Here is a 14,945-nt window from a genome sequence, read left to right on the forward strand (position 1 = left end):
TCCATGTTTTCGGGATACAAGAGACATTTGTACAAGGCAAGAAGAGCTACTCCTTTAGATATATCGTACTCCGCATCTTTATCCTCTATGCTGTTGGAATGAATTGCAAGCCACACCAACAGCAAAAGGTATAAATTACATTAGTCGCTAGATCAGAGGTGCTCAACTCTAGTCCTCAAGCCCCCCCCCCCAACAGGTCAGGTTTCCAGGATATCCCAGCTTCAGCACAGGTGCTCAGTCTGAGCACCTGTGCTGAAGCTGGGATATCCTGAAAACCTGACCTGGTGGGGGGGGGGGGGGGGCTTGAGCACCTCTGATCTAGATTCACCAATCTCAGCACACTGGTGTGTACAACCATCATTTATCTCTTTGCTACCAGTGCAACGACAGCAAAGGCGTTAACTTGAAAAGCATTTGCAGAAGCAAAAGTGCTTACGCTGGTTAGCGAGTCTAATCCTATGACAGCCAGATACAAATTCTATTTTTCCATTCTCAAACAATAAAATGCTAACAGGGCAACAAAAAATGGACCACATGTTTTGAAATGTTAGAGTCCCACGGTGCTACTTATACAATCACAATTTTTAATTCAGACAATACAATTTTCAGGTTTTGGGGAATGCACAACAGCGTTACTTAATATTTTAGCCGACATATGTGCTGCTGCATCGTTTGCATTGTTTATATCTTAGTGAGCATATACACAGTATAACAGCATAAAACATGGGAGGATAAATTCACACTGAATTCATAAAAAAAAACAAAAAAAAAAACACAAGTTTGTATTGTAATAGTGTTCATCTGCCTCATCACTCTGGAACCTAACGTTCTCTAATATCAAACATTCAAGTACTGTACACAGAATCAGCAAGTCTGGAGAAGTGGAACTTGCAAATCATATATGTGTTGTGTCAAAGAAATGAACAATAAAACAGATTTACTTTCAAATACTGAACATCAACTATTTACAGTTTCACTGCTCGTCCTACTAAGGCAAGGGTCGGGAATACCACTAGATTGCTTTAATACCTGTAATGTGAACATTACAGAAATCCTACATTTGCCGAGCATCAATCATGCAGTGAGCTTGCAGGGTAGAATGCATATTGACAGCAGTATTGGACATTACTAAAAGCTCATTAGATAACTCCCTATGATTTGTTTTGGTTGGATAAGATGAAATGAGCAGTATTAAATATACTAACACACACACACACAACTACAAAGAGAAACCTATTCAATAAGTTCTATATATACAGATAAACATTCTTTACACAAGTCTCTCAGATCTGCTTCTAGAGCTTTGTTTGCACACTTGCGATCTCAGGTTGTTGAACCGTTACAGTGCTACAGCACTTAGGGGAGCAAATGCCAATATCACTGTTTTTTAAAATAATATTAAAGATCACATTCAACAGAAAAAACACGCCTCGGAGTGAAGCAGCAGAGTTCTGCGTACCTTTGTTCAGTTTATAACAGCTGTAATGGAGACTAAATATTTCAGAAGGAAAATGCACACATTGCACGTATTTGGAAATAGGGTAAAATGACCCACATGCCTTTGAAAATTGAGTAGGATGGACCCTGCATGTCACAAACACACACGGAGAGCCGTTTATCCGTTTTTACGACAAGAATATTTTGATAAAGATAAAACAAAAAATATCATTAGAAGCAATGGATTTTTTCTTTGAAGATGATGGTGCTACATTTTTGCCCCAGGTTAGTAGCCAAGAGACTTGACATATTTAACCAGTAGCTAATCTGGGTTATTTATTAAACAAAGTCTTTGACCAATATCCATCATGATGTGGAACGATCTTCCCCTTGCTTGGAAACTTTTCAACCCCATTGAATGGGGATAACCTTTTCTCATGCAGAAGGAAGGCCGTTTCACACACTGTAGAGAATAAGGGCTTTTGTGCTTTCTAGAGTGAATCTTAAACTAGGATATAACCACTCACGGTTTACAGAATGGAACACTTATTCCCTTCAGGGAAGTAATGGTCTTAAATATTCACTGCATAATCTTCAATACATTTGAAAATAAAAACAGAACAGTCTAGTATCTGTAACATGCACGGTGTCTCTGCATTTTGCCCACAAATCAGCGGTGAGACATGCACCCTCACAAACATGGCATGTTCATTTTCCTTGTATCTTACAAACCTACTTTGAGTACAGTTGCTGAATAAGATAATGTGAGCAGATTTCACTCTTTTCTTCAACTCTTATATGACAACATAACTTTCTTCAAAGATCCTATTGCAATACACTAAAGCATGACTGGAAAAAAAAAATCAGTTAACAGTTTGTATTGAGTCACTGGGAAGGCTTTATCAAGCGCAACAAAGTCACAATATCACAGTTTTATTTTTGCTCTGCAGGCCTTTGCAGCAGTGAACCAGTTTAAAAAGAATTTCCATGGCTGAATAAATACCACACTGTCTGTTACATGTTGCCATTGTAATATGTATTTCTTTCCTGAAAGGTATACATTTCCCCAAACTACTGTAAGTGAACATACATTTGCACAATGTGATGGAAAATAGACCCCCTTTCTTCCAGGACTTGCCATTTACTCTTTGCTTCTTTGGCTCTATATCCAGGCTCAGTGGCTTTATCATTTTTAAATAGCGCTATATCAACAATGTGAACATAGTTTTCCAATCGCCAAATAAGTTTAAAACCACGTGTTCATTGACCATTCCTTATTTTCATGTTATTACATTGGTATTACCCTATATATTGTGCACCCTGGGACTTACAAAACAATACTTAGCATGCAACTGCTGAGGACTGCTTAACTGCAGAAAGTAGTTTAACATCACATTTCCACAGATCCAGGAACAGATGGCAATAGCAGCTGATAGTCATAAAATGTAGGAAACATACATTCAGTTGTTAACATTATCCTCATACGCCCGTCTCACCAACTTAACGCAGGCTGGATGGCAAACAAAAAAAAAATCATGATTTTTCAGCCCAGTATTAATATTCACATTTTCAATGACACAATAGCAGAGCACAACTGTGTTAGATCACATTACAGGAATAAAATACCACAGTATCCTAGACCAAGCCTGGCCATATTGGGGATTATAACCATTTACTACTACAAAGCCTCACTCCACTGGGTTGATTCAAAAAGAAGAAAGGGCAGTGAATAGATTTCTTTTGAGCAGAACAAGACTGAAGCATGTCAAATAGCACAATGTCATGCTTTGTTGTTAATGGTGATAAATAAGAATAATAATAATAAAAAAAGCAACACATTTCAAATTCACCGTTCAAAATAATCCCAATGCTAGGATCTGTTAAAATCCCTTTTTCATCTTCCTCCTCCTTAATAGTGCGGCCAGTATGTCCTGTCCATGTTTACTCTCGTTGATAAAATGCTGACAGAGAGACAGTACTGTAAGATTCATCATCATTAGCCCTACAAACAGCATGCTATAGTTCAAGGGGCATTATTTTTGCGAGAGACAAAAATCGACATGTTCAGGCACCCCTCGGATAGGAACAGGTCATGGAGCCGTGTCGCTGCTTAGGCTACACGAGCTGGTAGCCGGAGCCGGACGTTTGTTCATATTCTATTGTATACTGCCTTGTCCAGTCCACAGTGATAGGGCGGAAAAGGCCGCAGCATCTGAATTCAAAGAAGTCTATGATATTTCTGATACATCCATGGCTGAAAAATAAAGATTGTAAAAGGCAATTAGAAGGTGCTTGTGGCGACTAAAAAAATATTCTGAAGCAATAGATGACCAAACTATATTATTTCCTCAAACGACTATGTTTTAGTTTCTTAATCCCATACATAGGTAAGGATTTCTGTTTTGTTACCAAAAAAATAAACCGTATGGATTTTTCCACTGTAATCCACATTTGAAAGTAAATTTTTTTTTTTTTTTAAATAGGGCACAGTTTGCCAGTAATACTAGCTGGTGGTGCATTGGTTGTTCAGCAGTAATAAGGAAATAGCCCATAATTGCATTCAACTGTATGAAAATGAACCGCAGTTTCCTTAGAAAATAAAGCAATAAACTAAAACCACTTGTGTTGATGTCACAGTTTTAGATCACATTACCCTACAGGAAATCAATGCTGGCAGTAAAATTAATAATGCACTGGTATGTTCATGATACTTCTAAGCACATCTGAAGCACAAGGATAGAAAAAGCATAAGTACGAGACTAGTGAAGATTTGTAATTCCATTCTTAATATTGTTGCCTATTTATGGTTTTCTTGCGTTCACCCGTATCCATGATCGTCTATACAGTCCTCCATTGCTATAGCAGCGTAGTACTAGGACTGAACACGAGTCAGATAAAGTAACATTACAAAGAGAATGTGAAAGTATCAGACAGGTTTCCTTCCCAGCATCATTACAGGTGAGGTCTCTATTGAAGATATAAACATGAACTTACTTGAATGGGCTTTCAATGGATGTCGCTGTGACTTTAAAGTGCTTATATCTTCTCGCATTCATCCGCTCATTTGTGGTAATGCCCAAACAAGATATCTGTGGGAGGACATGCAACCAACTGTAAAGTCTCTTTCATAAATTCGTTGCCAATAAAATTACTTTTACATATTTGAAAAACACCTATTTGAAATTGAGAATTGTATAAACAGGTTTAAATAAAACACAGTGTTTTCAAAGTTTCAGTACCAACTAGCCACAGTAGCATGGTATTAAGTCAGTCAATGCTGCATTCTTCAAACACTTTCACTGAATTACATCAATGGGAGCTTCTGATTCCAGAGTCTTGGCAGGCCACTTTTGCCTTGGATGCAAATGTGGTTTCTCTAGGGAACATTCTTTGTTTTCCCTCAAGGAAACTATAACTAGGGTTTCAAGTAAGAAAACAATATCCCAGTCTCTGACAAGTATGCCAGGATGCACATCTGATTCTGATTTCCAAAAACAGGTGTGCTCAGTGCCACTTTTATACACCCCCACCCACCTTCCGTTTTCCATGGTAGAAAACTAAACTCAATCTGTATTCAGCAGGTCCCTGGCAATCAAGACCATGCAGTCTTCTAAATGTAATTCAGAAAGTCTCATACCTGGTACATCTGACACATAAGTAACACAGCCACCCACATCAAGTGAAAGACACTGTTTATAAACATCCAGAACATCCAGGGTGAACAAGTGGCAATTTGTGTAACATATGTCCAAAATCCATCTTTTGTGTAAGTGGTTTCACAGTGTATTCCCCAATCTAAAAGAGAAAGCAGAAATGCAATTATTCAAAAAAAGAGACACGATACTCTTGTATATATTTTATAAAACAATGCTAAATGACATTTAAAAAAAATTGACCTACTCAATCAACGAAAACCGACGCAACCAGCAAAAAACTGTCAAAGAGAAAATTTTGAATTGAAAATAAAAAAGCTCCAATGATTACATTATTGGTTCTTCAAGGAAAACAGATAGCAATTCAGTGAGTTACAGAGATCTGATCAGTCATTAGTAGAAATGAACATTTTTTACTTCTCAATTTGCTTCGGCCATTTTAATGGAAGATACGAATTATACTGTACGTGTAAAAATTTCCTTGTGTGAACGAAGGAGATCTTTGGATTGAAACTGAGAGAGAGGTCTTTGTACAACTACAGGAGAGGAACACGGGCATTCGGAAGCTACAAAGATTGTCCAGTGTGATCTGTGTACCCCAACACAGTGGTACGCAAACTGGGAGTCACAAGATTTGTTTTTGGGGGGGGGGGGGAGCGGGCGGTCACAGAGGTCCCGTGCTCTTTCCCAAGGCATTTAAATGAAATGCCGGGGGACTGCGCGAGGCCTCTGCAACCTCTACTTACCAAGGTTCAGCCGGCTGCAGGACGCGTGACCATGGCAACGCAGCATCAAATGATGCTGCGGGGTCATGTGACATCACGGTTACCATGGTAACGTTACGGCAAATGACGCAGCGTGTCACGTGCAGTCATTTGACGCCGCGCGAGGTAAGGAGAGGGCACATAAAAGGACGAGAGCCGGCAGGGGGGGCACACCCAAAAAGTTTGCTACTTTATTTCTCCCAGATCTGTTGTAAATAATCGTTGTTATGCTATGTTGTTTTCTCACTTTCACCCTTGAGCAAAACTGTGATTGCAGTCTGATTTATCACCATCTGTACCATTTGTAAGTGCTCTTTTGTCATCACTTATTGAGCACTATTTTTCACTCAATTGCGCTTTGTTCACCCTTTTACTTTACCACACGGTTCTAGACACCATCATTATAGGCAGCACTAAGGTGATATTTCACTGCATTGGTTATTTATGTTTGCGCTTATTATTTTTTATTTACTATAAAAATAAAAGTATAGTATTTGCAATAGTGTTTACCAAACATTGCTGATAGGGTATGCAAGTTATTTCACACCTAGTCTGGTACTTTGCCAAAGGTGGAGGAAGGAAGATGTTAATGGAGGTATCCATGGATAAAGGTTTGGGTGGCGGGAAGTCTGAGATTACAGCGTAGGAACCCTGGGCAGGTGTTGTATGAAACCAGAATTGCTAAAATAGTTTGGATTGACCCTATCTGTATCACCCAACCATTTGGAAAAATATTTAGCTTCTTTAATTATGTTCAAGAACTATTCTGCTGGTTTACCTTATTTCCTGCAATATGATCTCAAGACAGCCTGCCTAACTTGATGTTTATGATTTCCTTGTATATACCCTATTTTACATACGGTATAGTTTAATTCTGATTATTATATCAAATATAACTGCCATTCCCCGTGCAATGTCCAGTTTCATTACTGCATTTGCTTACACTCCATGCATTCCTCATCCTTTTATTGATGTATATTTTTCTATACCCACACAGCATCTAGATTGTATACTTACAGGAGATACAGCCATAAATCATCCAACATATCATGCAGAGCAAGAAGAACAAGTATCCCATGAAATAGCGATGGTTTCCTGCACCTACATAAAAATAAAGAGCAATTAACACGTACTATTTTGTCCCAGTATGCTTAGAAACACATTTGCTTGGTAATTACAAGGTTATGGTGAGAACAACGTAACAAGAATGCATGCAATTGCACAGACTCCTATCACCATCTCACACATATAAAAATAAATTAAGTTAAAGATTATGGCTGACATCACATAATAAGAATTTATTACCACTGAAGACCGGTGGCAGCGATTGTAGACATGGTTAAGAAAAAATTGGGTATCTTTTTAAGAAGTGGAAGGGTAAGTGCGCGCTGGCCGTCACAGACTGGAGTGCCAGTGCATGCTGGGTAGTGGCGTGACGACGCGATACGCCCTACAGCACCACAGCTCTGCAGAAACTTTCACACGGAGATGCCGGTCTAGAGACTCCCCTCAGCTTTACCACCTGCTATCCGGAGAGGGGATTTCTGTTCTGATTGCGGACATCCCGTTCGTGGAGTTCTAAGCTTGGTGTGTCAGGATCTACATGATCGTATGTTTATTGTAAGTTGTGTACTTTTTAATATATGCCTATATAAATTGATATTTTTGCACTTTTTAGAGATCATTTCCCTTCTTTTGCACCCCCATTCTTTCTGTTTATCTTTTTAAGAAGGAAATGTATACAGGGGTGTGTGGATCAAATTAAAACCAAAAGTATAACTTTAATCCAGGGAGCAATCCGATTGCCATCTACTGAAATCCGAAATGCATTTTTTCCATCTTTGTAACTCAATTGCCCAATGCTGCCTGGATTTCTTGTTTGCTTCTTCTGGATTAAAATAAATATGTTTACAGCATTAATATTTTGCCCAGTTAGGAGTTAGCAGTTTAGGTTGAAAAGTTATATTTGCTATGTACTGTAACTATGGCATGACCACTTTGTTTCACCCGTTCCAAAAAGTCACCCTAAGGCCGAGGGCATGGTCAGTGCTGACCCGCTGACCCGCGCTCACCAGTGAGCCCCTGCAGCCGCAATGAGAGCGGCTTTAGCAGGGGCTCGCTCACGCTTCCACAGGCGGAGACAGTCAGATTAAAATTTGCGCGCTGAGGGGAGCGGAGGGCCGGTCACGTGAGCGGTTCGCCCAATGAGGGCGAACCAGCTCCGTGACGTCACTGGCCCGCTCCCGGACGGTGCGCGGACTAAGGCCAGAGAAAGCGGGTGCCTCCGCGCGCCTGAAGACCCTATGGACTCAACCTAATGCTTTAACATTGTGCACGAAGCAGGAATCTGTGTCTGCTGATGAGAAACACAAGCTTAATAATTAACGCTCTTGTACTTACCAACACAGTTACCAACCCACGGACAGTGGTGATCAAACTTTGCTATACATCGGTTGCAAATGCCACAATGCTTGGACCTCACTGGCTTCCTGATCTGCAAACCGATTTGAACAATATATGTGCATCAGACAGAATCAATATAAATCTGTCATACATACAATTTAACAAGGTTGCTGAATAGTTATTGGCAGCAACATACTGGCAAACAATCTCCGTACATGCTTGTGGACCCCATTTCACAGTGAGAAATGTTTCAGCACTTGTTCCTCATCAATTTCTAAAGCCATATGTTTGTAGATGTAACCTTTTACTGAACCGTTACATTGCACCTTTTATTAAGCTGTAGCATACGTCATGCATCCCATGCTAAATCAGGGGTGCGCAATCTTTCCCCCCCCCCCCAACACCACCTTACCTTGGCTCTGGCGCATCGCCAGAAGCCGTCTGAGCCAAGGTAAATTAAGTTATACACACATACATATAGGAAAAAAAGTGTTACAAAGTATGACCAGATTGCTACTGAGAATAACTTCACGTAGAATAAAAATATGTTATTGAAGGTTTAGATTGCAGAGAAATAAATTTTAGAATACAAAAGGAATTGGTTTCTATACATAAGATAAGGTGTCCACAGCACACCATGAATTTTTGTTACTCTGTAACCTGATGTTTTTTTCCCCACTCAGCCGCATAATTCAAAACCTGCACCGACAGCCAGTAATACAAACACGAAATATAGAATACTTACCAAACAGGTACTGCAGAATATACTCAGATCCAGACTACCTGTTTCAGCAAGTTCTACTATTGTCTAGCAATGACATAAAAGACAACATTAGAATATTCTCTATTTTCCAAGCACAGCCATCGCTTCAGAGTAAGGTAACATGAATAGCTTATTTGAGCACCTCACTGAGAACTGTTACACACTTCACTAAATGAATATACTCACACAATACAATCTCTGCTGGTTTAGGCATTTGTTATAGAACATGATATGATTAACATTATTTCAAACTTGTACCAACAGAAAATCCCAACGAACATTGTGTAATAGTCATCAATCACTACTACTTTTACTACCGTGCAATAGAACGTGATACTTAAAGCCTTGTAAAAAAAATATAAAAATAAAAAAGCCAATAGCGACATTCTTTTATATGGACATTTTTTAACCACTTTGCTGCCAGGTGACCGTGAAATGCAAGCCACTGGCATCAAAGGGTTAATATTTCTTCGTTCCCTACAGATAACTAGTACATCATTCCAGAAAGGAGTACGGGACCAGGATTATACAGCCAATGTTAAAATGAGTTGCTAAAATTCTTCTTGACTGATAACATGGAGCTATTGCCACAAATAGTGTGTATACGTAGACACTGGCATGAACATACTAATTGAAAAAATATTTAGCTATGAAATGTTTACGTGAATGGTGGCAATACGTTGGCAGGTGTCAAAGCTACCAGAACTTGTACTTCCACAAGAAATACATATACTGTATCTGCATTACCTTTTTCTTTTGTTCTTCAGTGGCCTTAATAATTCCAGGGTCGGATTTCCAGGATTTTCCAAAATTGTAAAACAGAGCAACACTATTAGCAAGGAACGGTAGATGGGTGAACAGAAAGTTCAGATGTGCTGTAAGTTAAGGAACCATAGCAAAATGTGGGAAACAAGAAAAAACAAGGTTGTTCGAAAATTAAAGCCATTTTTGCTACTGTATTTGATGTCCAAAAATGGTCAGTACTATACAACTTTACAATAAGGAATCCCGAAAACGTCATTCCTACAGAACCCTACAATTGCACCGTCACAAAACACATTAGGAGCCCATATTAAAGGTTTGCACCGCAGAACTATTAGGTCTATAGTATTTCAAATGTACATTTTTATTTAAATGCATTTTTCTTTTTTCAAAACAAGTTTTTAAATCTTTGTTTATGAATATAAAATACACACACACGTTGTAGCCAACATGTGATTAAAAACAAATTAAAAAATGTACACAAAAAAAAGCACAAACGGTTAACTTGAGACTAAACTCTTTTCCCCTATCTGGTCATGAGGCATTCATGTGAATAAAGTAACATTTGTGTATGCTGGTGTGACTTGGCATTCATTGATCTCTGCCTTTGCATTTTATGCAGACTATCCATCCCCTTTTGAAGACTACATTTGACATTGTATTCTACATATTTTTTCTTCTATTGCCTATGAATCCGTTTATTTTAATCAGAATAAAATTATTGCTTCTTGAAATATATTATGTGATCACTTCGTAGATAAAAAAAAAAACAAGATACAGATGTAGCAGGTTTAATAGGTTTCTCTACTAGCGTATTATTGTCGGGATATATTGTGTTATACATCTCAATAAGCAAATTCTATAAAATTCAATTATATTGTGACATATGACCTTGCTCATCAGATGGAACATGTACTGTATGTCTATTATATAATTTGTCAGATCAACCTACAATTATTTTCCAAAGGGTTTTGTATCCATAATTCTGAGTGACAATATACATATGTCGTCACAATGTGTTTTGGACTGAACGTAATCAGATGAAATTACAGTTCTTGGGATTCCAGTCTCAAATTCTAAAGCCGCTTCTGACCAAATATAGGCTTGTCTGAAACAATGATGTCATCTTTGTGTCAGACCCGTCATCAGTCCTCACATCAGAACACATTTCATAACACCCTTTGTTTTCTTCACTGACTAAAAGTAATACAAACTTGTTCTCATCCTTTGTCTGTAGGCAATTTTTCAAGAGTTACATACTAAAAAAGTGAGAGAGAAAAAAAAAGACAAGAAAACATACACATTTCTCAAATCAACAATTAAAAGGGAAAGATATTCGCATGTAGAATAGTCACAGGATTACCAAATGACCTCTGACTTCTCACCTACAAACGCTATGACTAACCATCTCAGTAGCAATCTCTTTTGGGTGTATGGCTACTGTGTAATACTTTGGGTGTGAATTGGAGTATATACCAAATTATAACATTCAATCAAAGATAATGGGGGGCGTGTAGTGTTTAATACCCAATTGCCTACTGAAAAATCTACTTAAAAACATGGAGCACAACATTCACTGTTTGACATGTGGCATCATGCCCATACATGGGGTCATGTAGAGCCTGCACCTGGAAGAATTTAGGGGGGGGGCAAAAAAGAAAAGAAATTGAACCCTACTTTGTGGTGGATACGTGGCAGTCTCTGATAACAAAACCAGGGGTCAAAGTTCATCTCATGTAAATAATGACAACTATAGAATGCTAAAAAAAAAATATATATACATGTTTCAGAAGGTTTTTTTTCCCCTTCTTTTTACCGCCCCTAAACTCCAATGAAAAGAGCTTAACCCCTCCAAATGAACTGCAGTTGACTTTAAGGCTAAAGTACAGTAAGGTTACAATCTAAACCAAGGGTGCGCAAACTGGGGGGAGCGAGATTTTTTTTTGGGGGGGGGGGGGCACCGGCGGTTGCAGAGGTCCCGCGCTCTTCCCCAAGGCATTTAGATTAAATAACGGGGGACCGCACAAGGCCTCTCCAACCTCTACTTACCGAGATTCAGTCAGCTTCAGGATGTGGCCACGGCAACGCAGGGTTGTGACATCATGGTTGCCATGGTAATGTGATGTCAAATGATGCCGCGGGTCACGTGACATCACACAACTCCTCGGCGTCATTTGACACTGCACTGAGGTATGGGGGCGCTACAACAGAGGAGAGCAGGCATATGGGGAATGGGGGGGGCGCGCAACAATAAAAATTGGCGCACCCCTGATCTAAGCTATAGTTGAAACAAATCATACCAACTTAGCCAGGGGCCTGTGAAGTATATCGAAGGAGTAGCAGACAAATGATACATGATTCATTGAATACTAGGATATATATATGTAATGCAAGTCTAGACAGACACCATGATCTACTTCACTAAAGATCTGTGGCTTTCATTGCCTTTTAGCTGGATTTAATTGATCACATTCCAATGTAGTGTAAGGAAACATATGGCTTCCATCAAGCCAAAATAAGAATAATAAAATAAATAAGACAGAAGTATTGAAACTGCACTCCAAAATAACGGAAAATAAACAATTAGTTAAGAAAAAAAAAGGAAAAATCTCGGTTAACTTCTGACAAACATTTCACACAGGCACACAGCAGGCTTTACCTTAACTCAGGGTGCTGGCATTCGAGCAGCTGGGCGATGAGGTAGCAAGGTTATGAAATAACAGGTGCCGGGAACTTTTATAGTACAACCATCATTTATTCGTGTACTCAACTCAGGCACCGCTCATACATATCTTGACTTGTACAGTTTTATACAAAGAAATACACGAATACATCTTTTTCACCTGTACTCATGCTTAAGGCTTAGTTCATAGACACATCGCCCGTGTGGAGGCGCGCTGAGGGAAAGCGGTGCTTTCCCTGGCCTTAGAGCGCGCGCTGTCCGTGGGCGTGTCTGGGGGCGGGCCAGTGACGTCACAGAGCTGGTTCAGCCTCATTGGGCGAACCGCTCACGTGACCGGCCGTGCGCTCCCGTGAGCGCCGAAATGAAAGATTTCTTAAGACACACGCTTCCGCAAGCCCCTGCTAAAGCCGCTCTCATTGCGGCTGCAGGGGCTCACTGCCGAGCAGCAGCACGCCTCAGCACGGGTCAGCGCCTAAGTGCTGACCATGCCCGAGGCCTAACACTTACCGTAGATGGAGGTACTCTGACTTCATTGTTGAGGTAGTTGTGGGACCCGGCCTCCCTTCTATCTATCTTCGGAACCCTTTAGATAGTGATCTGACTATTCTAGGCCCCTACGGGAAATACCGATAGGTCTTAAGGTGCTTGAACCAATACCTTCCGTTCGCAATCCAGGGGGAGCATAAAGGGAAATAAAACAAAAGAACAATCTGAGTGTAGACAATAAAACAATTGTGAATATGGTAAGTGACGTGTCTTGGCTCGTATACACAGCCTACTCACAAGATGTAGATAAGTTTAGCATATGCTTTTTATTGATGCCAATTAAGTTGGGTATATTAAGATGTTAGGTGGGAGGGGGCGGTACACCCCTGACGAAGCCACGGATGGGATTGGCGAAACGCGTAGAGTGGTAACCGCCCGTAGGAGGAGAGAAGCAGTGACAGAGATTGCAGACCCAGAATCCAAATCCGGAAGGACGTGTCGCGACTAACCGGATGTGACGTGTCGGCGTACCTCGGAGAGAGCAAGGGAAGCAGGGAGCTGACCGCTGAGGCACCGTTTGCAGACCGGAGGCGGGTGGTGAGCCAGATGTCCACAGCTTACTCTCTTCTGTCACAGTGTTGTGATACAATAAAACCATTCAAATAATGCATGTAAGTGTGCATTTTTAAGGCCTATAAAAGTTACGTTTTTTAAGATTGGTCTGCACTATGGATACTTTTCCTTCTTTGCATATACCACTGTTCTGCTGAGATTGGAGGCCTTCACCCCATCCGGAATAGGAGTTCCTCTTCTCGTCTGGAAATTGTTTCCAATTGCCCGTTTTTTACCTACATCTTGTGAGTAGGCTGTGTATACGAGCCAAGACACATCACTTAGCATATTCACAATTGTTTTATTGTCTACACTCAGATTGTTCTTTTGTTTTATTTCCCTTTATGCTCCCCCTGGATTGAGAACGGAATTCTACAATTTGGGGACCAAAGAAACCAGTCCCTGCCAGCTGGGTTTGAGCAGGGGGTTTTAATTCATTTTACACTTGTCACGTTATTGTCACGTTTTTGTATGAGTTAATTGTAATCACTGGATTAATAAGTTTATTCACTGCATATTTTGAGTGATCACTATTAGTGTTAGCGCCTTTCTTTCACTATCACACAGCATGAACCAATACCTTGCCATCTGTATTTGGGAACTGCGTCTTCCATACAGACTGATGAGGAACTGTAGCGCTGATCCGTGGATAGAGCTGATCAGCAGGCACCCCGGGGCACTCTTTTCTTGAGACCCTCTATGGTGTGCCTTATTCCTTTTACGGAAACTGTAAAGGACTTTCTTCGTCTTTAAGGGGTCCTTACTTAAGGGGTCCTGGCCCTTTCTGTAACATAATAAAACATGGGGGCCTGGTCTATGCCAGCAACTTATAAACACACCCATCTACACTCGAGGCTTCACTCCTCTGGACACCTGAACTTTCAACAACAGTCCCTCCTCAAATACCCCTACCTGACATATGGATCCCCATAGCAACAAGGGTGGAACCCAGCATGCACTAGTATTGCTAGTATAGAATATATATATATATATATATATATATATATATATATATATCAAATGGAAAATTACTGTGTGCTCATTTCCATGTCTTAGACAGGTCTGCAACCCCGCCTTTCACCATTATCACCCAGCACACAGTGCTTCCACTGCAGCAAGGGATTCTGGGAAATCACATGCCAATGGACACACAGTGCCACCTTTTGCTTCAAATCCCTATAAGCTTATGCTTGCTGCATTGCAAAGCTTTTCAGCACAGCCTGGGTTAAGATGCAAACTATATATAATCAAACATATTATTGGTTCACTAAAATAAGACACAAGGGCCGACTTTTCCGCCTCACGACTACTAAGAATAGCACATTTTATTTTACCCATATTATTCACGACATTTGTATTAAAGGGCAGGTTTATTGTAATCT

At 40.1% G+C, this 14,945-nt stretch overlaps 1 protein-coding gene across 1 annotated transcript in view; it reads right to left on the reverse strand.

The window, feature by feature from the left end:
• Nucleotides 1-279: 279 nt before the first annotated feature.
• The window catches only part of ZDHHC17 (zDHHC palmitoyltransferase 17), an 86,532-nt gene continuing 71,866 nt past the window's right edge, over nucleotides 280-14,945 (reverse strand). The window contains exons 11-17 of the mRNA XM_075600207.1: nucleotides 9,768-9,890; nucleotides 9,003-9,065; nucleotides 8,255-8,348; nucleotides 6,872-6,955; nucleotides 5,075-5,232; nucleotides 4,432-4,526; nucleotides 280-3,691 (exon numbers count right to left, since the gene is read on the reverse strand). Coding sequence (XP_075456322.1) covers nucleotides 3,553-3,691; nucleotides 4,432-4,526; nucleotides 5,075-5,232; nucleotides 6,872-6,955; nucleotides 8,255-8,348; nucleotides 9,003-9,065; nucleotides 9,768-9,890 — 756 coding nt within the window. The 3' untranslated portion in view covers nucleotides 280-3,552. The remainder of the gene's footprint in view (nucleotides 3,692-4,431; nucleotides 4,527-5,074; nucleotides 5,233-6,871; nucleotides 6,956-8,254; nucleotides 8,349-9,002; nucleotides 9,066-9,767; nucleotides 9,891-14,945) is intronic.

This window comes from Ascaphus truei, chromosome 5, assembly GCF_040206685.1.
Source record: "Ascaphus truei isolate aAscTru1 chromosome 5, aAscTru1.hap1, whole genome shotgun sequence".
Taxonomy (NCBI): Eukaryota; Metazoa; Chordata; class Amphibia; order Anura; family Ascaphidae; genus Ascaphus; species Ascaphus truei.